Genomic DNA, 24,358 nt, shown 5'->3' on the forward strand with positions numbered 1-24,358 from the left:
TAAAAATCTGACTTGCTGGCTAGGTTCACAACGAGTGTAGCTTTAATTTAATACCCTGCTTGTGAATTTTGATCAAGGTTTGAGTTTTAACGAGTACATTTAGCATTTAGCGTAGCGCATTTGCATTTCCAGGTGCCTACTTGGGACATGTGCGTCTCAAGTAGATTCAAGAAGTTAAGCGGATCTTAAAAAAACAAAACGGAAATATATTCACCCTCCACACACACACACACACACACACACACACACACACACACACAAAACAACAGCGACACCCGATGGCGAGGAGTGGTACTGCAACTCGTTAACACGGTGCGCTGATAGGAGTGTAGCGCCACCTACAGAGTCTGGGAGGAGAGGAAGAACATCAACCGCCAGCCCCCTCCCTGAGAAGACCCTGCTTTGGGGGGTAAACAAAACCTACATTTAGATGATTTCAAAGTAACTAAATGGAGTCGTAGCTATTTAGCTGTGTTGTTGTCTGTGTCCTTTTTGGAGGGGGGGAGAGAGGAAAAACATCAACCATCTAGCTCCAGCCACCGCACCCCCTCCCTGAGAAGACCCTCTTTGGGTTAAAAACTAAATTTAGATTGGTTCAAAGTAACAACATGGAGTCATAGCTATTTAGCTGTGTTGTCTGTGTCCTTTTTTGGAGGGGGTTTTAACCTAGTCGGACAACATATCGACTATGTGACTGTGAGCACCCGGAGAAGCGTTATAGCGGTCCATGAAGAGCCGTCTAGCCGTCGGTAGTCCTCCTTCTGTCCGGTCTAGTGGACTTGATGAACCCCGTCCGTCCACCCTGACCCGTGGAGTAGCACCGACAACACAAACAAGGTAACCGGCGGCTAACATTAGCAAGCTAGCTTAGACTGTTTATTTGTATTATATCGTCATGTTTATTGTTTTATTTATGTTATATCAATGTTGCATTTTTTTGCTTTGCTGCTTTCTAGGGGATGAAACTTGACAGCTGTTAATAATAACGTTAAGCAAATCTATCTAGGTAGTTAGTATTAGCTAATAATAATAGGTAGTTAGCATTAGCCATTAGCCATTGTAGCCGTACACCTAAGCGAGCAAACATAATAATTATACTTCGATGAGTTGATGTTGTTCTCCTTGATTGTTATTATAAACAAAACAAAAAATGTTGGCTAATGTTGCTAGCTAAGCTACCTCACCGCAAATCGCTGTTACACTGTTATTTCTTTTAACACAGCCTTTCTCAAAAGTTAGCAAGTAGCTAACTAGCTAGATAAGTGGATAGATATCCAGTTGCTGACATGCTAGTTAGCTTAGCTTGGCTTAGCTTAGCAATGATGGTATTCACCAGACTGGGGAGGGGGAGAGTCTCTCTGATCGGCTTGGCTAACAGATATCACTAGTTATTTAGTTAGCTGATAGCTGTCTAGACGTCAACAAACTGTACAGTTTCCTTGCTTGTACTTTGACTAATGTCTTCGCATAGACATACAGGCTTTCATCTCACAATTTTAACATATTCTTTTCAATATCGTTACAAGTTCCCCACTTTCACTTAACCGTGAAATAGCCTATGCAATAACTTCAACAAGGTATCTATTTGTTAATATATTCAACTAATTAATTGTGATAGCTAGTGTAGCTACTGGCCTTCTACAGCATGTCATATTCAAAGCATTGACCATAGTCTACTATAATGTCCCCTCCACTGACAGTCAATTTAAAGCTAACTTTTTAATCAATCAAAGGTTTTGGCAGGAAGATTACCTCAAGAGGACTTAATTTTCCTCACATTTATTACACAACAGATTTTTTTTACAATCCTGTTTCCTCCCCTCCTTCTTCCTTCCCCCCTCCCTCTCCCCTCCTTTCTTCCCCCCTCCCTCTCCCCTCCTTTCTTCCTTCCCCCCTCCCTCTCCCCTCTGTCTCTTCTCCCTCCCTCCCCCTTTCCTCCTCCCCCCCTTTCCTCCTTCTCCCCTTCTCCCCCCCCCTCCTTCTCCCCGTCCTTCTCCCCCCCCCATCCCTTCCTCTCCCTTCCTCCCCTCCTTCCCCCCCTCCCCTCCCTCCCCTCTCCCCTCCTTCCCATCCCTCCCTCCCCTCTCCTTCTTCCCCCTCCTTCCCTGCAGGTCATGGACTTCCCGGGCCACTTCAACCAGGTAAAATGGAAACAACTTTATGATTTCTGTCAGTAAATGAAAAAGAAAACGCTCTAACAATAAAGTGTTTTCATAATAATATAATATAATATAATATAATATAATATATGCCATTTGGCAGACGCCCTTATCTGAAGCGACTTACAGTCTTTTACATGTACGCGTGGCCTCAGCGGGAATCGAACCCACGAGCCGTGCTCTAGCTAGCGACTGAGCCACGCGTGATTCATATTGTTATTGTAGGTCTTCCAGCAGCTGAACTACCAGCGCGTCCACAGCCAGCTGTGTGACTGTGTCATTGTGGTGGGCAGCCGCCATTTTAAGGCCCACCGCTCGGTGCTGGCGGCTTGCAGCACTCACTTCAGAGCCCTGTTCACCGTCGCCCAGGGAGACGCCAGCATGAACATGATACAACTGGACAGCGAGGTGAGGATGATGAGTTTATAACAGGGGTAATGAGGATGATGAGTAACGGTTGATGAAGATGATGAGTCTATAACGGGGGTAATGAGGATGATGAGTTTATTACAGGGGTGATGAGGATGAGTTTATAACAGGGGTAATGAGGATGATGAGTAACGGTTGATGAAGATGATGAGTCTATAACGGATGAGGAGTCTAACAGGGGTGATGGGAATGAGGAGTCTAACAGGGGTGATGGGAATGAGGAGTCTAACAGGGGTGATGGGAATGAGGAGTCTAACAGGGGTGATGGGAATGAGGAGTCTAACAGGGGTGATGGGAATGAGGAGTCTAACAGGGGTGATGGGAATGAGGAGTCTAACAGGGGTGATGGGAATGAGGAGTCTAACAGGGGTGATGGGAATGAGGAGTCTAACAGGGGTGATGGGAATGAGGAGTCTAACAGGGGTGATGGGAATGATGAGTTTATAACAGGTGTGATGAGGATGATGAGTAACGGTTGATGAAGATGATGAGTCTATAACGGATGAGGAGTCTAACAGGGGTGATGGGAATGAGGAGTCTAACAGGGGTGATGGGAATGAGGAGTCTAACAGGGGTGATGGGAATGAGGAGTCTAACAGGGGTGATGGGAATGAGGAGTCTAACAGGGGTGATGGGAATGAGGAGTCTAACAGGGGTGATGGGAATGAGGAGTCTAACAGGGGTGATGGGAATGAGGAGTCTAACAGGGGTGATGGGAATGATGAGTTTATAACAGGTGTGATGAGGATGATGAGTTTATAACAGGTGGTGATGATGATGATGATGGTGATGATGATGATGATGTGTTACTGCAGGTGGTGATGATGATGATGATGATGATGATGATGTGTTACTGCAGGTGGTGACAGCGGAGGCGTTTGCCGCCCTGGTGGACATGATGTACACCTCCACCCTGATGCTAGGAGAGAGCAACGTGATGGACGTGCTGCTAGCTGCCTCTCACCTCCACCTGAACGCCGTAGTCAAGGCCTGTAAGCACTACCTGACCACCCGCACCATGCCCATGTCCCCGCCGGCAGACCCCCGGGCCACACAACACCGCCAACACACCCACGAGGAACAGCAGAGACTCAGGCAGCAGCAGCAGGCAGCCGCCAACGCTAACCTAGCCGCTAACGCTAACCAAGAGGCTAACGCTAACCTAGCGGCTAACGCTGCTACGTCCAGGCTCCAGCGGTCGTTCCTGCTGCAGCAGCTGGGTCTAAGCCTGGTGAGCTCTGCCCTGGGCGGGGTGGAGGAGGATGGGCTAAGGGGTGGTAGCGATGGTGTTAGCATTAGTGGTGTAGTGGAGCACAAAGCTTCCTTCCCCATTCGACGCTGCCACAAGAGAAAGCCCTCCCTGAGCTTTAGCCTATCTGAGGACAGGCCCAGGCAGAGGCCCCGCCCCTCCGGAACCCACGGGGATGAAGAAGTGGGACTACTCTCCCCCGACTCCCACAAGACGGGGGAGGAGGCCAGACTGGACGCGGCGATCACCGGCCTAGTAGGGGGCGTGACCCAGGATGACTCCCAGATGCCCAGCCAATCGGACGGCGGACGCTGCGAAGGGGAGGAGCAAGGGATGGCGGAGGAGGGGGGTGTGGGGAAGGAGTCCCTGGATGGGGGGAGTCACCATGGTGATGGGGTGGAGGTGAAGATAACGGAGGAAGAGGAGGAGGAGGAGGAAGTACGGGAGCAACAGGGACAGGTAATGACATTTTAACAGGAAATACCAAATATCCCCTTATTCCCTCTATAGTGGACTACTGTTGACCAGGACCAATAGTGGACTACTGTTGACCAGGACCCATAGTGCACTACTGTTGACCAGGACCCATAGTGCACTACTGTTGACCAGAACCCATAGTGCTCTACTGTTTACCAGGACCCATAGTGCTCTACTGTTTACCAGGACCCATAGTGCACTACTGTTGACCAGGGCTCATAGTGCACTACTGTTGACCAGGACTACTGTTGACCAGGACCCATAGTGCACTACTGTTGACCAGGACCCATAGTGCTCTACTGTTTACCAGGACCCATAGTGCACTACTGTTGACCAGGGCTCATAGTGCACTACTGTTGACCAGGACCCATAGTGCTCTACTGTTTACCAGGACCCATAGTGCACTACTGTTGACCAGGGCTCATAGTGCACTACTGTTGACCAGGACCCATAGTGCACTACTGTTGACCAGGACACATAGTGCACTACTGTTGACCAGGACCCATAGTGCACTACTGTTGACCAGGACCCATAGTGCACTACTGTTGACCAGGACCCATAGTGCACTACTGTTGACCAGGACACATAGTGCACTACTGTCGACCAGGACACATAGTACATACTGTTGACCAGGACCCATAGTGCACTACTGTTGACCAGGACCCATAGTGCACTACTGTTGACCAGGACACATAGTGCACTACTGTCGACCAGGACACATAGTACATACTGTTGACCAGGACCCATAGTGCACTACTGTTGACCAGGACCCCTAGTGCACTACTGTTGACCAGGACCCACAGTGCACTACTGTTGACCAGGGCCCATAGTGCACTACTGTTGACCAGGGCCCATAGTGCACTACTTTAGACCAGGACCCATAGTGCTCTACTGTTTACCAGGACCCCTAGTGGACTACTGTTGACCAGGACCCATAGTGCACTACTGTTGACCAGGGCCCATAGTGCACTACTTTAGACCAGGACCCATAGTGCTCTACTGTTTACCAGGACCCATAGTGCACTACTGTTGACCAGGACACATAGTGCACTACTGTTGACCAGGACACATAGTGCACTACTGTTTACCAGAACCCATAGTGCACTACTGTTGACCAGAACCCATAGTGCACTACTGTTGACCAGGACCCATAGTGCACTACTGTTGACCAGGACCCATAGTGGACTACTGTTGACCAGGTCCCATAGTGCACTACTGTTGACCAGGACCCATAATACACTACTGTTGACCAGGACCCATAGTGCACTACTGTTGACCAGGACCCATAGTGCACTACTGTTGACCAGGGCCCATAGTGCACTACTGTTGACCAGGACCCATAGTGCACTACTGTTGACCAGGGCCCATAGTGCACTACTGTTGACCAGGACCCATAGTGCACTACTTTAGACCAGGACACATAGTGCACTACTGTTGACCAGGACCCATAGTGCACTACTTTAGACCAGGACACATAGTGCACTACTGTTGACCAGGACTACTGTTGACCAGGACACATAGTGCACTACTGTTGACCAGGACCCATAGTGCACTACTGTTGACCAGGACCCACAGTGCATTACTGTTGACCAGGACCCACAGTGCATTACTGTTGACCAGGACCCACAGTGCATTACTGTTGACCAGGGCCCATAGTGCACTACTGTTGACCAGGGCCCATAGTGCACTACTGTTGACCAGGACCCATAGTGCACTACTGTTGACCAGGACCCATAGTGCACTACTGTTGACCAGGACCCATAGTGCATTACTGTTGACCAGGGCCCATAGTGCACTACTGTTGACCAGGACCCATAGTGCACTACTGTTGACCAGGACCCATGGTGCACTACTGTTGACCAGGACCCATAGTGCACTACTGTTGACCAGGGCCCATAGTGCACTACTGTTGACCAGGACCCATAGTGCACTACTGTTGACCAGGGCCCATAGTGCACTACTGTTGACCAGGACCCATAGTGCACTACTGTTGACCAGGACTCATAGTGCACTACTTTAGACCAGGACACATAGTGCACTACTGTTGACCAGGACCCATAGTGCACTACTGTTGACCAGGACTCATAGTGCACTACTTTAGACCAGGACACATAGTGCACTACTGTTGACCAGGACCCATAGTGCACTACTGTTGACCAGGACCCATAGTGCACTACTGTTGACCAGGACCCATAGTGCACTACTGTTGACCAGGGCCCATAGTGCACTACTGTTGACCAGGACCCATAGTGCACTACTGTTGACCAGGACCCATAGTGCACTACTATTGACCAGGACCCATGGTGCACTACTGTTGACCAGGACCCATAGTGCACTACTGTTGACCAGGGCCCATAGTGCACTACTGTTGACCAGGACCCATAGTGCACTACTGTTGACCAGGGCCCATAGTGCACTACTTTAGACCAGGGCTCATTGCTCAAGTTATAGGGTGCCATTTGGGATGAATATTTAAAGAGTTAGCAATCTATGAAACAACTGTCTAGTATTAATTAATCTTTTACCTTTGGTTAAATAAAGGGTTTAAACCCAACCTTGGATAAAGTAATGGATCATATCCTGTTGTCCTCCTTCATGTCTGTCTCTCTCCTCCTCTCTCCTCCCCTATCTTCTCCTCCTTTCCTCTCTCCTCCTCTCTTCTCCTCCACTCCTCTTCTCTCCTCTCTCCTCCTCTCTCCTCCCCTATCTTCTCCTCCTTTCCTCTCTCCTCCTCTCTTCTCCTCCACTCCTCCTCTCTTCTCTCTCCTCTTTTCCTTCTCTCTCCTATCTTGTCCTCCTCCTCTCCCATCCTCTCCTGTCCTCTCTCCTTTCCTCACTCCTCCTGTCCTCCTCTCCTCTTCTCTCTCCTCCTCTCCCATCCTCTCCTGTCCTCTCTCCTTTCCTCACTCCTCCCGTCCTCCTCTTCTCTCTCCTCCTTTCCTCCTTTCCTATCTTCTCCTCCTCTCTCCTCTCCTCTCTCTCTCCTCGTCTCCTCCTGTCCTCCTCTCCTCTTCTCTCTCCTCCTCTCCTATCTTCTCCTCCTCTCCTCATCTCCTCCTGTCCTACTCTCCTCTTCTCTTCTCTCTCCTCCTCTCCTCTCTTCTCCTCCACTCCTCTAATCTCCTCCTCTCCTGTCCTTCTCTCTCCCCTCCTCTCCTCCTCTCTCTCCTATCGTCTCCTCCTTTCCTCTCTCCTCATCTCCTCCTGTATCTCCTTCTCTCCTCTCCCCCAGGTGGTGGTCAAGTGTGAGCCTCTGAGCTCCCCAGAGCCAGCTGATGACATCACCATCCAGGGTAGCGACCAGCTGGGACCTGGAAGAGGAAGAGGAGGAGGGGAGGAGAAGGTAGAACTGAGCCCACAGAGCAGCAACCGTAGTCTCTCCTCCTCTGACCAACAGCTTCTCCAACCCGGTTCCCAGGTCCTGCTCAAAGGAGGTCTTGGTAGTGGGATTGGCGGTGGTTTTGGCTGTAGTAACCATCTTGATGGCAAGTCTGGTTTTAGGATTTCTAGCTTCCTCGGCGCCAAGGTCTTCGGAAGCGGGGGGTCGGGGGTCGACGCCGGGGACGACGACCTCCTCAACACGACGACCGGCGAGGCGATGGCAGCGACACATGGCTTCCTGCTGAGCCCGGAACACTCTGGAACCAATAACTCCGCCTCGATGCTCCGTCCCGGGTCGGCCAACCACCTGCACCTGCTGGCTGGTGACGGTCTCGGGGGATTCTCTACAGACGCCGATTCGCTCTTCCTGCGTCCCCTGCATGACGGACTGGGAAACCCCAGAGGAGGAGGAGGGTTCCCAGATCCTTTTTCTCTGGATTTCCAGCGCTCCAGCCTGGGTCTGCACTCCCTGGCCCGCGCCTCTCGAGGGAGCTCCCTGGGTTACCCTGGATACCGTCGCATCGCACCTAAAAACGACAACGTGGGCGGAGGAGGAGGTGGAGGAGAAACGGGGGTCGTTCTCCAAGACGCCCTGTCTTCCTCCAGTCTGGGGGAAGGGGGACCCTTGCTTCTGAACGGTTCGGGAGGTTACGAGTCAGGCCCACCCACCTCGTCCTCGTCCGCCCCACACCCTCGCCCCCAGCTGACCCGTGCCTCTGCCGACGTCCTCTCCAAGTGTAAGAAGGCCCTGTCCGAACACAACGTGCTGGTGGTGGAAGGAGCCAGGAAGTACGCCTGTCGAATCTGCTGTAAGACTTTCCTCACTCTGACCGACTGTAAGAAACACATTAGGGTCCACACCGGGGAGAAACCGTACGCCTGCCTCAAGTGCGGCAAACGCTTCAGCCAGTCGTCTCACCTGTACAAACACTCCAAGACGACGTGTCTGCGTTGGCAGAACAGCAACATGGCCGACGCACTGATGTAGACGATGCTTCGGAGGGGAGGGGGGGAGGGCAGAACAGCAACATGGCCGACGCACTGATGTAGATGCTTCGGGGGGGGGGCAGAACAGCAACATGGCCGACGCACTGATGTAGATGCTTCGGGGGGGGGGGGGGGGGGGGGGGAGGGCAGAACAGCAACATGGCCAACGCACTGATGTAGATGCTTCGGAGGGGAGGGGGGAGGGCAGAACAGCAACATGGCCGACGCACTGATGCAGGCGCTTCGGTAGGTGATAGATGTGATCACTGTCGGAGGGGGAGGGGGGGAGGGCAGAACAGCAACATGGCCGACGCACTGATGTAGGCGCTTCGGTAGGTGATAGATGTGATCACTGTCGGAGGGGGGGGGGCAGAACAGCAACATGGCCGACGCACTGATGTAAATGCTTCGGTAGGTGATAGATGTGATCACTGTAGGAGGGGTGGTTGAACGGTATCCAGATTGTAATACCTTTATATCATCGTTGTGCCATACCGGAGCTATACAGTATTACCGGGCATTGCAAATTAATGGAGAATACAACTTTTTTTATTTTTTTTTAATAGCCAAATTAGCGGTATGCTAACACTATGGGGATTCCCATAGTGGATGCTAGCTAAATGCTAACGAGTCCAGCGTTTCAGCCTGCACAAACACTCCCACCTGCCTACGCTGGCAGAACGGCAGCATGCCTTACGACCTGTCTGTAGGCTGGCCTGGTAGGTAGGGGTTGAGTTGGATTGGGAAATTCCTGGGAAAATGTACTTTTTTGAGACCAGTGGGAGGCCTAGAAAAAAACCGACATGTTCGTGAAAGTCTCTCACCTCTCCACGGATTAGTGTCTCTAAGCCAAACTGTTGGGACGCTACAGACAGAAGTTGGCAGATCTGCTTTTGCCCGACTTCAGACGGGGGGGAGGGGAGGGTCCCAAGACGCTTGTTGGGCCCAAGACGCTTGTTGGGCCCAAGACGCTTGTTGGTCCCAAGACGCCTGTTGGTCCCAAGACGCCTGTTGGGCCCAAGACGCTTGTTGGTCCCAAGACGCTTGTTGGTCCCAAGACGCTTGTTGGTCCCAAGACGCTTGTTGGGCCCAAGACGCTTGTTGGTCCCAAGACGCTTGTTGGGCCCAAGACGCTTGTTGGTCCCAAGACGCCTGTTGGTCCCAAGACGCCTGTTGGGCCCAAGACGCCTGTTGGTCCCAAGACGCCTGTTGGTCCCAAGACGCCTGTTGGGCCCAAGACGCTTGTTGGGCCCAAGACGCTTGTTGGTCCCAAGACGCTTGTTGGTCCCAAGACGCTTGTTGGTCCCAAGACGCTTGTTGGGCCCAAGACGCTTGTTGGTCCCAAGACGCTTGTTGGTCCCAAGACGCTTGTTGGGCCCAAGACGCTTGCTGGGCCCAAGACGCTTGTTGGGCCCAAGACGCTTGTTGGGCCCAAGACGCTTGTTAGGCCCAAGACGCTTGTTGGGCCCAAGACGCCTGTTGGTCCCAAGACGCCTGTTGGGCCCAAGACGCCTGTTGGTCCCAAGACGCCTGTTGGTCCCAAGACGCCTGTTGGTCCCAAGACGCCTGTTGGTCCCAAGACGCCTGTTGGGCCCAAGACGCCTGTTGGGCCCAAGACGCCTGTTGGTCCCAAGACGCCTGTTGGTCCCAAGACGCTTGTTGGTCCCAAGACGCTTGTTGGGCCCAAGACGCTTGCTGGGCCCAAGACGCTTGTTGGGCCCAAGACGCTTGTTGGGCCCAAGACGCTTGTTGGTCCCAAGACGCTTGTTGGTCCCAAGACGCTTGTTGGTCCCAAGACGCTTGCTGGGCCCAAGACGCTTGCTGGGCCCAAGACGCTTGCTGGGCCCAAGACGCTTGTTGGGCCCAAGACGCTTGTTGGTCCCAAGACGCTTGTTGGTCCCAAGACGCCTGTTGGTCCCAAGACGCCTGTTGGTCCCAAGATGCCCGTTGGTCCCAAACCGTTCGGGGAAACAAACAAGCTGCTCGATCTCTTTCACTGCAGATGCAGAAGTGTGACATCGGAGGATGCTGTGGACTGATACAAAACAACAGATGTCTCAAGCTTATAAACGGACAGATTTGTATGAGGATTTTTTATTATTATTATTATGCTAATTAGATCTAAGGGTTAATAGCCTCAATGCTAGAAACAAACACTTACAGTAGCGTGTAGAAACTATGGGTGATCCCAGCGGGAATCCAACCCCGCAACCCTGGTGTTACAAGTGCCATGTTCTACCAACTGAGCCAAACAGAACAATTTGATAGGGGCGATCGCTTTAGAAAATGGAGTCTCTTTTTTTAGGAGGGGTGGACTCCCAATTTCCTCATGGAACCCTGTTGTGTTCCTGTTGTGAACCATGTTCGGATCGTTTCTGAAACAGGACTTCAGATTCAGAACGGTCCTGAAGCTGAAACCTGGCTAGGGATATTCAGAACGGTCCTGAAGCTGAAACCTGGCTAGAGAGATTCAGACCTGTCCTGGAGCTGAAACCTGGCTAGAGAGATTCAGAATGGTCCTGAAGCTGAAACCTGGCTAGAGAGATTCAGAACAGTCCCGAAGCTGAAACCTGGCTAGAGAGATTCAGAATGGTCCTGAAGCTGAAACCTGGCTAGAGAGATTCAGAACGGTCCTGAAGCTGAAGCCTGGCTAGAGAGATTCAGAACTGTCCTGAAGCTGAAGCCTGGCTAGGGGAATTGTGCAACACTAAACCTGGAGATTGGCTTGGAGAGGAGAACAGGGATGTAAAGGAGAGAGGGTGGACTAGCCTCCACTCTTAGCCTTACAAACAGATCTGGGATCAGGCTAAGAATGGACCACTTCCTGTTATGGTCCTTTACAAACAGATCTGGGACCAGGCTTAGAGTGGACCACTTCCTGTTATGGTCCTTTACAAACAGATCTGGGACCAGGCTTAGAGTGGACCACTTCTTCTCATGGTCCTTTACAAACAGATCTGGGACCAGGATTAGAGTGGACCACTTCTTCTCATGGTCCTTTACAAACAGATCTGGGACCAGGTTTAGGGTGGGCCACTTCCTGTTATGGTTCTTTACAAACAGATCTGGGACCATTTTTTTAAATGGAGTTGCCTTTTTGTTGGTGCACCTTTTTGAATGAAACACCCTATTCCCTATATAGTGCACTACTCTTGACCAGGGCCCATGGGGTAGTAGTTCACTATATACAGGGCATTTGGAAAGTATTCAGACCCCTTGACATTTTACACACTTTGTTTCATTACAGCCATATTCGAATATGGATTAAATAAAAAAAAAATTCCTCATCAATCTACACACAATACCCCATAGTGACATCACAATACCCCATAGTGACATCACAATACCCCATAGTGACATCACAGTACCCCATAGTGACATCACAATACCCCATAGTGACATCACAATACCCTACAGTGACGAAGCAAAAACAGGTTTTTAGAAATGTTAGCAAATGTGTTCAAAATAAAAAACATAAATACCTTATTTACATAATTATTCAGACCCTTTGCTATGAGACTCTAAATTGAGCTCAGGTGAATCCTATTTCTATTGATCATCCTTGAGATGTTTCTACAACTTGATTAGAGTCCACCTGTGGTAAATTCAATTGAATGGACATGATTTGGAAAGGCACACACCTGTCTATATAAGGTCCCACAGTTGACAGAGCAAAAACCAAGCCACGAGGTCAAAGGAATTAAAGGCACTTAAAGGGACTCTCAGACCATGAGAAACAAGATTATCTGGTCTGATGAAAGAAAGATTGAACTCTTTGGCCTGAATGCCAAGCGTCACGTCTGGAGGAAACCTGGCACCATCCCTACGGTGAAGCATGGTGGTGGCAGCATCATGCTGTGGGGATGTTTTTCAGCTGCAGGGACTGGGAGACTAGTCAGGATCGAGGACAAAGATGAACGGAGCAAAGTACAGAGAGATCCTTGATGAAAACCTGCTCCAGAGCGCTCAGGACCTCAGACCGGGGCGAAGGTTCACCTTCCAACAGGACAACGACCCTAAGCACACAGCCAAGACAACGCAGGAGTGGCTTCGGGACAAGTCTCTGAATGTCCTTGAGTGGCCCAGCCAGAGCCCGGACTTGAACCCGATCGAACATCTTTGGAGAGACCTGAAAATAGCTGTGCTGTGACACTCCCCAACCAACCTGACAGAGCTTGAGAGGATCTGCAGAGAAGAATGGGAGAAACTCCCCAAATACAGGTGTGCCAAGCTTGTAGCCTCATACCCAAGACGGCTGTAATTGCTGTAAAGGGTCTTATGTAAATGTGACATTGCCAAAATGTCTTAAACCTGTTCACGCTTTGTCATTATGGGGTGTTGTGATGTCATTCTGGGGTGTTGTGATGTCATTCTGGGGTGTTGTGATAATGGGGTGTTGTGATGTCATTATGGGGTATTGTGATGTCATAATGGGGTATTGTGTGTAGATTGATGAGAGGGGGAAAAAACAATTGAATCCATGTTAGAACAAGGCTGTAACGTAACAAAATGTGTAAAAAGTCCAGGGGTCTGAGTACTTTGGGTTATAGGGTGGACCCTTATCCCTCTGGGTCTGAGTACATTCCGAAGGTGCTGTAGGTTTATAGGGTGGACCTTTATCCCGTCTCCTCACAGGACAATACATTAGAAATGTACATATTTCACATTTACGTGGCTTTTAACACTTTCCTCTGCAAGGGGACATCAAATGAAACCATTGCCTTTTTATATAACTAGAGCCTGGCGTGTCTCCTGGTCAGGTCACATGATCAGGGATAACTCTGGGGGCCCCCAGTTAACTATAACATAGTGTTGTTAGTGACTAGATGTCGTGGAACAGTTTGGTACGGTATCTGTGCTTCTTTAAATGTCTTTTTTTTTTTTTATCGATATATCTAACACTTAGTCTTTAGACAATAGTTAATTTATTTTTTAAATGACCTTAACGCCTTTTAAAAAAAAAAAAAAAAAAAGAGCTTTGACTGCTAATAAGAAGGTTGGACTGCAGCGCTTCTGTGTTTCCATGGCGACGTGTTGGCCCAGTGTCTTGTTGCCGTAACGTTACTGTACTGAGTTGTGTTGTAGTTGACTGACTGACTGACTGACTGACTGACTGACTGACTGACTGGTCAGAGAACAACCTGGCTGTTTGAGACTTGCTTAGTGTGGATGGGTTGCCAGGCAACTAGTGGGCACCTTCAGGCCGTGCGGTCTTCACACTGTTACTCAGTCTGTGTCACTCAGTCTGTGATACAAAACTTTAAAAGGTTTTTGCCCAGGAAGATCCCATGACCAGTATCTTATCTGTCTTGATGTTTCTAACAGCTGAATACCAACAGCGTTTCAGCCACATTGTAAATGCACCTTAATCGCTAACCAATTTAATGTACAACTCATACTGAGTTTATATCTAATTCAAGTGATCACTGAAGTAAAAAATAATTTAAGCTCTTTTTTCAATCAGGCATAAACCTTAGGTACCCCCTGAAGGACATGAGGACCCTTGTTTAAACAGATCCAAAATGGCTGCCATCTCTCACTGTAGCCCAGTTTCCCTGGTGATGTCTTCTGTGGCTGTTGTCTAAGTGAAACTGTTTTTTAAATATATATATATAGGTGAATGTTTGAAAGTGCACATACTGGTCATATTTATACAACAACAGCCCCTGTGTGAAAACTATAACAAACTATAACCAAAAAGTATTGAATAGATAAACAACATGTTGTTCATGTAATAATATAATTTGATGAAGGACAGTTACTGCCTTACTACACTCCTCTCTGGCTGAGCAAGCTGGGCTTTTATCCTAATGCCAACAGGGTTTCTGTGTTGTTTTTCCAGTTACTGCCTTACTACACTCCTCTCTGACTTAACAAGCTGGGCTTTTATCCTAATGCCAACAGGGTTTCTGTGTTGTTTTTCCTACACTACTAACGCTGTCTAACCATGTTTTGGTTCTAGCGTCTCAAATGGTGCCCTGTTCCCTGTGTAGTGCACTACTTCCTATTGACACTGGTCTAAAGTAGTGCACTACTTCCTATTGACACTGGTCTAAAGTAGTGCACTACTTCTGATCAAAGCCGTTGACACTCTAGTCTATATTAGTACCACTATATAGGGAATAGGGCTCTGGTCTATAGTAGTACCACTATATAGGGAATAGGGCTCTGGTCTATAGTAGTACCACTATATAGGGAATAGGGCTCTGGTCTAAAGTAGTTCACTATATAGGGAATAGGGCTCTGGTCACCAGTAGTTCACTATATAGGGAATAGGGCCCTGGTCTAAAGTAGTGCACTACATAGGGAATAGGGCTCTGGTCTAAAGTAGTTCACTATATAGGGAATAGGGCCCTGGTCTAAAGTAGTGCACTACATAGGGAATAGGGCTCTGGTCTAAAGTAGTTCACTATATAGGGAATAGGGCTCTGGTCTATAGTAGTACCACTATATAGGGAATAGGGCTCTGGTCTATAGTAGTGTACTACATAGGGAATAGGGCTCTGGTCTGTAGTAGTACCACTATATAGGGAATAGGGCTCTGGTCACTAGTAGTGCACTATATATAGGGAATAGGGCCCTGGTCTATAGTAGTACCACTATATAGGGAATTGGGCTCTGGTCTATAGTAGTTCACTATATAGGGAATAGGGCTCTGGTCTATAGTAGTGTACTACATAGGGAATAGGGCCCTGGTCTATAGTAGTGTACTATATAGGGAATAGGGCTCTGGTCTATAGTAGTGTACTACATAGGGAACAGGGCTCTGGTCTATAGTAGTGTACTACATAGGGAATAGGGCCCTGGTCTATAGTAGTGTACTATATAGGGAATAGGGCTCTGGTCTATAGTAGTGTACTACATAGGGAACAGGGCTCTGGTCTATAGTAGTGTACTACATAGGGAACAGGGCTCTGGTCTATAGTAGTGCACTACATAGGGAACAGGGTGCCATTTGAGACCCCAAAGAGAAGCTGAAATGTCAACGTGTTTTTTTTTTTTCTTTGTTTGAGGAGACACTAATAAATTCACGGAGGGACATGTCGTTCCAGGCGCAACCATCACAGACTGAATTAAAAGATGGGAGGGGGGGGAAGTTCCATGTTTATTGTTGTCCTTCGTCATTATTATTATCATTATTATATTATGGTATTAAATGATGGATGACACCAGCACCATTATTCTCTAATTAATCTACTCGTCTCATGACCAGAGTCAACTATATCATTTACAGTTCTGGAAAGAGCTCTTCAATCGTTGGTTCTTCTCTGGTGTTTTCCCGAAAGCAGGTGATTGGTTCTTCTCTGGTGTTTTCCCGAAAGCAGGTGATTGGCAGCTACAGCTTGAGCTCTTTGATCATTGGCTGTCCCTTCAGGCCCAGTAGCAGGTTGTTGGCTGCCAGAGCAGACATGGCATTACGCGTGGAGTAGGACGCACTGGCAATGTGGGGGAGGATCACTGGAGAGAGAGAGAGATGAGAGGGAGGATCACTGGAGAGAGAGAGATGAGAGGGAGGATCACTGGAGAGAGAGAGATGAGAGGGAGGATCACTGGAGAGAGAGAGAGATGAGAGGGAGGATCACTGGAGAGAGAGAGAGATGAGAGGGAGGATCACTGGAGAGAGAGAGAGATGAGAGGGAGGATCACTGGAGAGAGAGAGAGAGATGAGAGGGAGGATCACTGGAGAGAGAGAGATGAGAGGATCACTGGAGAGAGAGAAATGAGAGGATCACTGGAGAGAGAGAGATGAGAGGATCACTGGAGAGAGAGAGAGACGAGAGGGAGGATCACTGGAGAGAGAGAGACGACAGGGACGATCACTGGAGAGAGATGAGAGGATCACTGGAGAGAGAGATGAGAGGATCACTGGAGAGAGAGAGATGAGAGGGAGGATCACTGGAGAGAGAGATGAGGGAGTGAGGAGCACGAAACAGGCAGTACAGGACTGACAGAACAGTATTAAATGTAACAGGCAGTACAGGACTGACAACAGTAATAAACAGGCAGTACAGGACTTACAACAGTAGTAAACAGGCAGTACAGGACTGACAACAGTAATACATGAAACAGGCAGTACAGGACTGACAACAGTAATAAACAGGCAGTACAGGACTGACAATAGTAATAAACAGGCAGTACAGGACTGACAACAGTAATAAACAGGCAGTACAGGACTGACAACAGTAATAAACAGGCAGTACAGGACTGACAACAGTATTAAACAGGCAGTACAGGACTGACAACAGTATTAAACAGGCAGTACAGGACTGACAACAGTATTAAACAGGCAGTACAGGACTGACAACAGTATTAAACAGGCAGTACAGGACTGACAACAGTAATAAATGAAACAGGCAGTACAGGACTGACAACAGTAGTAAACAGGCAGTACAGGACTGACAACAGTAATAAACAGGCAGTACAGGACTGACAACAGTAATAAACAGGCAGTACAGGACCGAACACAGTAATAAAACAGGCAGTACAGGACTGACAACAATAATAAACAGGCAGTACAGGACTGACAACAGTATTAAATGAAACAGGCAGTACAGGACTGACAACAGTAATAAACAGGCAGTACAGGACTGACAGCAGGGATAAACAGGCAGACAGGACTGACAACAGTAATAAATGAAACAGGAAATAGCAGGGTGAACTTGGTGGAGACTCTGAACCAATCACACCCCGTGTTTATACTCACCACAGTTGTTAAGGGTGAAGAGCGGGTGGCTGGTGGGCAGGGGTTCAGGGACGGTGACGTCGAGTCCAGCTCCCGCTATCTGACCGCTGGACAGGGCTTCATACAGATCCTCCTGGTCTACCACCCCTCCTCTACCACACACAGCCATCATGTTACTGTCTACCACCCCTCCTCTACCACACACAGCCATCATGTTACTGTCTACCACACACAGCCATCATCATGTTACTGTCTACCACCCCCCCTCTACCACACACAGCCATCATGTTACTGTCTACCACCCCTCCTCTACCACACACAGCCATCATCATGTTACTGTCTACCACCCCTCCTCTACCACCTCCTCTACCACCCCTCCTCTACCACCCCATGTTACTGTCTACCACACACAGCATCACCATTTTACTGTGTAACACACACAGCCATCACCATGTTACTGTCTACCACCCCTCCTCTACCACACACAGCCATCATGTTACTGTCTACCACACACAGCCATCATCATGTTACTGTCTACCACCCCCCCTCTACCACACACAGCCATCATGTTACTGTCTACCACCCCTCCTCTACCACACACAGCCATAATTTTACTGTCTACCACCCCTCCTCTACCACACACAGCCATCACCATGTTACTGTCTACCACACACAGCATCACCATTTTACTGTGTAACACACACAGCCATCACCATGTTACTGTCTACCACCCCTCCTCTACCACACACAGCATCACCATGTTACTGTCTACCACACACAGCCATCAGCATGTTACTGTCTACCACCCCTCCTCTACCACACACAGCATCACCATGTTACTGTCTACCACACACAGCCATCAGCATGTTACTGTCTACCACCCCTCCTCTACCACACACAGCATCACCATGTTACTGTCTACCACACAGCCATCATCATGTTACTGTCTACCACACACAGCCATCACCATGTTACTGTCTACCACCCCACCTCTACCACACACAGCATCACCATGTTACTGTCTACCACACACAGCCACCATCATGTTACTGTCTACCACACACAGCCATCACCATGTTACTGTCTACCACCCCTCCTCTACCACACACAGCCATCATGTTACTGTCTACCACACACAGCCATCATGTTACTGTCTACCACCCCTCCTCTACCACACACAGCCATCATGTTACTGTCTACCACCCCTCCTCTACCACACACAGCCATCATGTTACTGTCTACCACCCCTCCTCTACCACACGCAGCCATCACCATGTTACTGTCTACCACACACAGCCATCATCATGTTACTGTCTACCACACACAACCATCACCATGTTACTGTCTACCACACACAGCCATCATGTTACTGTCTACCACCCCTCCTCTACCACACACAGCCATCATGTTACTGTCTACCACCCCTCCTCTACCACACGCAGCCATCACCATGTTACTGTCTACCACACACAGCCATCATCATGTTACTGTCTACCACACACAACCATCACCATGTTACTGTCTACCACACACAGCATCACCATGTTACTGTCTACCACACCTCCTCTACCACACACAGCCATCATGTTACTGTCTACCACACACAGCCACCATCATGTTACTGTCTACCACACACAGCCATCACCATGTTACTGTCTACCACCCCTCCTCTACCACACACAGCCATCATGTTACTGTCTACCACACACAGCCATCATCATGTTACTGTCTACCACCCCTCCTCTACCACACACAGCCATCATGTTACTGTCTACCACCCCTCCTCTACCACACACAGCCATCACCATGTTACTGTCTACCACACACAGCCATCATCATGTTACTGTCTACCACACACAACCATCACCATGTTACTGTCTACCATACACAGCATCACCATGTTACTGTCTACCACCCCTCCTCTACCACACACAGCATCACCATGTTACTGTCTACCACCCCTCCTCTACCACACGCAGCCATCACCATGTTACTGTCTACCACACACAGCCATCATCATGTTACTGTCTACCACACACAACCATCACCATGTTACTGTCTACCACACACAGCATCACCATGTTACTGTCTACCACACCTCCTCTACCACACACAGCCATCATGTTACTGTCTACCACACACAGCCACCATCATGTTACTGTCTACCACACACAGCCATCACCATGTTACTGTCTACCACCCCTCCTCTACCACACACAGCCATCATGTTACTGTCTACCACACACAGCCATCATCATGTTACTGTCTACCACCCCTCCTCTACCACACACAGCCATCATGTTACTGTCTACCACCCCTCCTCTACCACACACAGCCATCACCATGTTACTGTCTACCACACACAGCCATCATCATGTTACTGTCTACCACACACAACCATCACCATGTTACTGTCTACCATACACAGCATCACCATGTTACTGTCTACCACCCCTCCTCTACCACACACAGCATCACCATGTTACTGTCTACCACCGTCCTCTACCACACACAGCCATCACCATGTTACTGTCTACCACACACAGCCATCATCATGTTACTGTCTACCACCCCACCTCTACCACACACAGCCATCATCATGTTACTGTCTACCACACACACAGCCATCACCATGTTACTGTCTACCACACACAGCATCACCATGTTACTGTCTACCACACACAGTCATCAGCATGTTACTGTCTACCACACACAGCCATCACCATGTTACTGTCTACCACCCCTCCTCTACCACACACAGCATCACCATGTTACTGTCTACCACACACAGCCATCAGCATGTTACTGTCTACCACCCCTCCTCTACCACACACAGCATCACCATGTTACTGTCTACCACACACAGCCATCAGCATGTTACTGTCTAACACCCCTCCTCTACCACACACAGCCATCATGTTACTGTCTACCACACACAGCCATCATCATGTTACTGTCTACCACACACAGCCATCACCATGTTACTGTCTACCACCCCACCTCTACCACACACAGCATCACCATGTACTGTCTACCACACACAGCCATCATCATGTTACTGTCTACCACCCCTCCTCTACCACACACAGCCATCACCATGTTACTGTCTACCACACACACAGCCATCACCATGTTACTGTTTAACACACACAGCATCACCATGGTACTGTCTACAACACACATCCATCAGCATGTTACTGTCTACCACCCCTCCTCTACCACACACATCATCACCATGTTACTGTCTACCACACACAGCCATCAGCATGTTACTGTCTACCACCCCTCCTCTACCACACACAGCCATAGTGTTACTGTCTACCACACACAGCCATCATCATGTTACTGTCTACCACACACAGCCATCATCATGTTACTGTCTACCACCCCTCCTCTACCACACACAGCCATCATGTTACTGTCTACCACACACAGCCATCACCATGTTACTGTCTACCACCCCTCCTCTACCACACACATCATCACCATGTTACTGTCTACCACACACAGCCATCAGCATGTTACTGTCTACCACCCCTCCTCTACCACACACATCATCACCATGTTACTGTCTACCACACACAGCCATCAAGTTACTGTCTACCACCCCTCCTCTACCACACACAGCCATCATGTTACTGTCTACCACCCCTCCTCTACCACATACAGCCATCATCATGTTACTGTCTACCACCTCTCCTCTACCACACACAGCCATCATCATGTTACTGTCTACCACACACAGCCATCATCATGTTACTGTCTACCACCCCTCCTCTACCACACACAGCCATCATGTTACTGTCTACCACCCCTCCTCTACCACATACAGCCATCATCATGTTACTGTCTACCACCTCTCCTCTACCACACACAGCATCACCATGTTACTGTCTACCACACACAGCCATCATCATGTTACTGTCTACCACACACAACCATCATCATGTTACTGTCTACCACCTCTCCTCTACCACACACAGCCATCATGTTACTGTCTACCACACACAGCCATCATCATGTTACTGTCTACCACACACAGCCATCATCATGTTACTGTCTACCACCCCTCCTCTACCACACACAGCCATCATGTTACTGTCTACCACCCCTCCTCTACCACATACAGCCATCATCATGTTACTGTCTACCACCTCTCCTCTACCACACACAGCATCACCATGTTATTGTCTACCACACACAGCCATCATCATGTTACTGTCTACCACACACAGCCATCATCATGTTACTGTCTACCACACACAGCCATCATCATGTTACTGTCTACCACCCCTCCTCTACCACACACAGCCATCATGTTACTGTCTACCACCCCTCCTCTACCACATACAGCCATCATCATGTTACTGTCTACCACCTCTCCTCTACCACACACAGCATCACCATGTTACTGTCTACCACACACAGCCATCATCATGTTACTGTCTACCACACACAACCATCATCATGTTACTGTCTACCACCTCTCCTCTACCACACACAGCCATCATGTTACTGTCTACCACACACAGCCATCATCATGTTACTGTCTACCACACACAGCCATCACCATGTTACTGTCTACCACCCCTCCTCTACCACACACAGCCATCATGTTACTGTCTACCACCCCTCCTCTACCACACACAGCATCACCATGTTACTGTCTACCACACACAGCCATCACCATGTTACTGTCTACCACCCCTCTACCACACACAGCCATCATGTTACTGTCTACCACCCCACCTCTACCACACACAGCCATCATGTTACTGTCTACCACACACAGCCATCACCATGTTACTGTCTACCACCCCTCCTCTACCACACACAGCCATCACCATGTTACTGTCTACCACACACAGCCATCACCATGTTACTGTCTACCACACACAGCCATTATCATGTTACTGTCTACCACCCCACCTCTACCACACACATAGCCATCACCATGTTACTGTCTACCACACACAGCCATCATGTTACTGTCTACCACCCCACCTCTACCACACACATAGCCATCACCATGTTACTGTCTACCACACACAGCCATCATCATGTTACTGTCTACCACCCCTCCTCTACCACAAACAGCCATCATCATGTTACTGTCTACCACACACACAGCCATCATCATGTTACTGTCTACCACACACAGCCATCATCATGTTACTGTCTACCACCCCTCCTCTACCACACCATCGTGTGTTACTGTGTGTGTGTGTGTGTGTGTGTGTGTGTGTGTGTGTGTGTGTGCTTGGTCACCTGCTGGTGTTGATGAAGATGGAGGTATTCTTCATTTTGGAGAACAGGTCCTTGTTACAGATGTCTTTAGTCTCTGGTGTCAGAGCACAACACACAGTCAGGAAGTCAGACTGACTGGCCAGCTCATCCATAGAGACTAGAGGGAGAGTGGACAACATACTGTCAGGAAGTCAGACTGGCTGGACAACTCATCCATAGAGACTAGAGGGAGAGAGGACAACATACTGTCAGGAAGTCAGACTGACTGGCCAATGACCATCCATAACATTCAGCATCAAGTCTAGGAATCTCTCAACACAACACATACACAGTATGACATCAGAAATGACACACTTACCAACTATTGTTGATTTAATATGTTTTTAAAAGTGTTTTATTTTATATATTAATATCTCAGTGGTACCATATTCCCAGTTAAACCATATCTCAGTGGTACCATATTCCCCATTAAACCATATCTCAGTGGTACCATATTCCCCATTAAACCATATCTCAGTGGTACCATATTCCCCATTAAACCATATCTCAGTGGTACCATATTCCCCATTAAACCATATCTCAGTGGTACCATATTCCCCATGTCTCAGTGGTACCATATTCCCCATTAAACCATATCTCAGTGTTACCATATTCCCCATTAAACCATATCTCAGTGGTACCATATTCCCCATTAAACCATATCTCAGTGGTACCATATTCCCCATTAAACCATATCTCAGTGGTACCATATTCCCCATTAAACCATATCTCAGTGGTACCATATTCCCCATTAACACCATATCTCAGTGGTACCATATTCCCCATTAAACCATATCTCAGTGGTACCATATTCACCATATCTCAGTGGTACCATATTCACCATATCTCAGTGGTACCATATTCCCCATTAAACCATATCTCAGTGGTACCATATTCACCATATCTCAGTGGTACCATATTCACCATATCTCAGTGGTACCATATTCACCATATCTCAGTGGTACCATATTCCCCATTAACACCATATCTCAGTGGTACCATATTCCCCATTAACACCATATCTCAGTGGTACCATATTCCCCATTAACACCATATCTCAGCGCTCTGTACCATATTCCCCATTAACACCATATCTCAGTGGTACCATATTCCCCATTAAACCATATCTCAGTTGTACCATATTCCCCATTACACCATATCTCAGTGGTACCATATTCCCCATTAAACCATATCTCAGTGGTACCATATTCCCCATTAACACCATATCTCAGTGCTACCATATTCCCCATTAACACCATATCTCAGTGGTACCATATTCCCCATTAAACCATATCTCAGTGGTACCATATTCCCCATTAACACCATATCTCAGTGCTACCATATTCCCCATTAACACCATATCTCAGTGGTACCATATTCCCCATTAAACCATATCTCAGTGGTACCATATTCCCCATTAAACCATATCTCAGTGGTACCATATTCCCCATTAACACCATTTCTCAGTGGTACCATATTCCCCATTAACACCATATCTCAGTGCTACCATATTCCCCATTAACACCATATCTCAGTGCTACCATATTCCCCATTAACACCATTTCTCAGTGGTACCATATTCCCCATTAAACCATATCTCAGTGGTACCATATTCCCCATTAACACCATTTCTCAGTGCTACCATATTCCCCATTAAACCATATCTCAGTGGTACCATATTCCCCATTAACACCATATCTCAGTGGT

At 48.5% G+C, this 24,358-nt stretch overlaps 2 protein-coding genes across 3 annotated transcripts in view; one reads left to right on the plus strand and one right to left on the minus strand.

Annotated features, from left to right (window-relative positions):
- Window positions 1–252: 252 nt before the first annotated feature.
- On the plus strand, window positions 253–8,730 carry LOC110513527 (zinc finger and BTB domain-containing protein 5). Of its 2 annotated transcripts, XM_036934190.1 has the most exons (6): window positions 253–409; window positions 656–837; window positions 2,112–2,141; window positions 2,385–2,567; window positions 3,448–4,296; window positions 7,547–8,730. In XM_036934190.1, exons 3-6 carry the CDS (start codon window positions 2,115–2,117, stop codon window positions 8,681–8,683), a joined length of 2,196 nt encoding a protein of 731 aa, XP_036790085.1. In that variant the 5' UTR covers window positions 253–409; window positions 656–837; window positions 2,112–2,114; the 3' UTR covers window positions 8,684–8,730. The 2 variants fall into 2 exon arrangements, with proteins under 2 accessions (XP_036790085.1, XP_036790084.1); XM_036934189.1 differs by having other exon boundaries at window positions 253–837.
- A 7,038-nt stretch (window positions 8,731–15,768) lies between these two features.
- The window catches only part of LOC110513528 (glyoxylate reductase/hydroxypyruvate reductase), a 14,731-nt gene continuing 6,141 nt past the window's right edge, over window positions 15,769–24,358 (minus strand). The window contains exons 7-9 of the mRNA XM_036934191.1: window positions 22,634–22,769; window positions 17,387–17,517; window positions 15,769–16,140 (exon numbers count right to left, since the gene is read on the minus strand). Coding sequence (XP_036790086.1) covers window positions 16,019–16,140; window positions 17,387–17,517; window positions 22,634–22,769 — 389 coding nt within the window. The 3' untranslated portion in view covers window positions 15,769–16,018. The remainder of the gene's footprint in view (window positions 16,141–17,386; window positions 17,518–22,633; window positions 22,770–24,358) is intronic.

This window comes from Oncorhynchus mykiss, chromosome 10 (assembly GCF_013265735.2).
Source record: "Oncorhynchus mykiss isolate Arlee chromosome 10, USDA_OmykA_1.1, whole genome shotgun sequence".
NCBI classification, from domain to species: domain Eukaryota; kingdom Metazoa; phylum Chordata; class Actinopteri; order Salmoniformes; family Salmonidae; genus Oncorhynchus; species Oncorhynchus mykiss.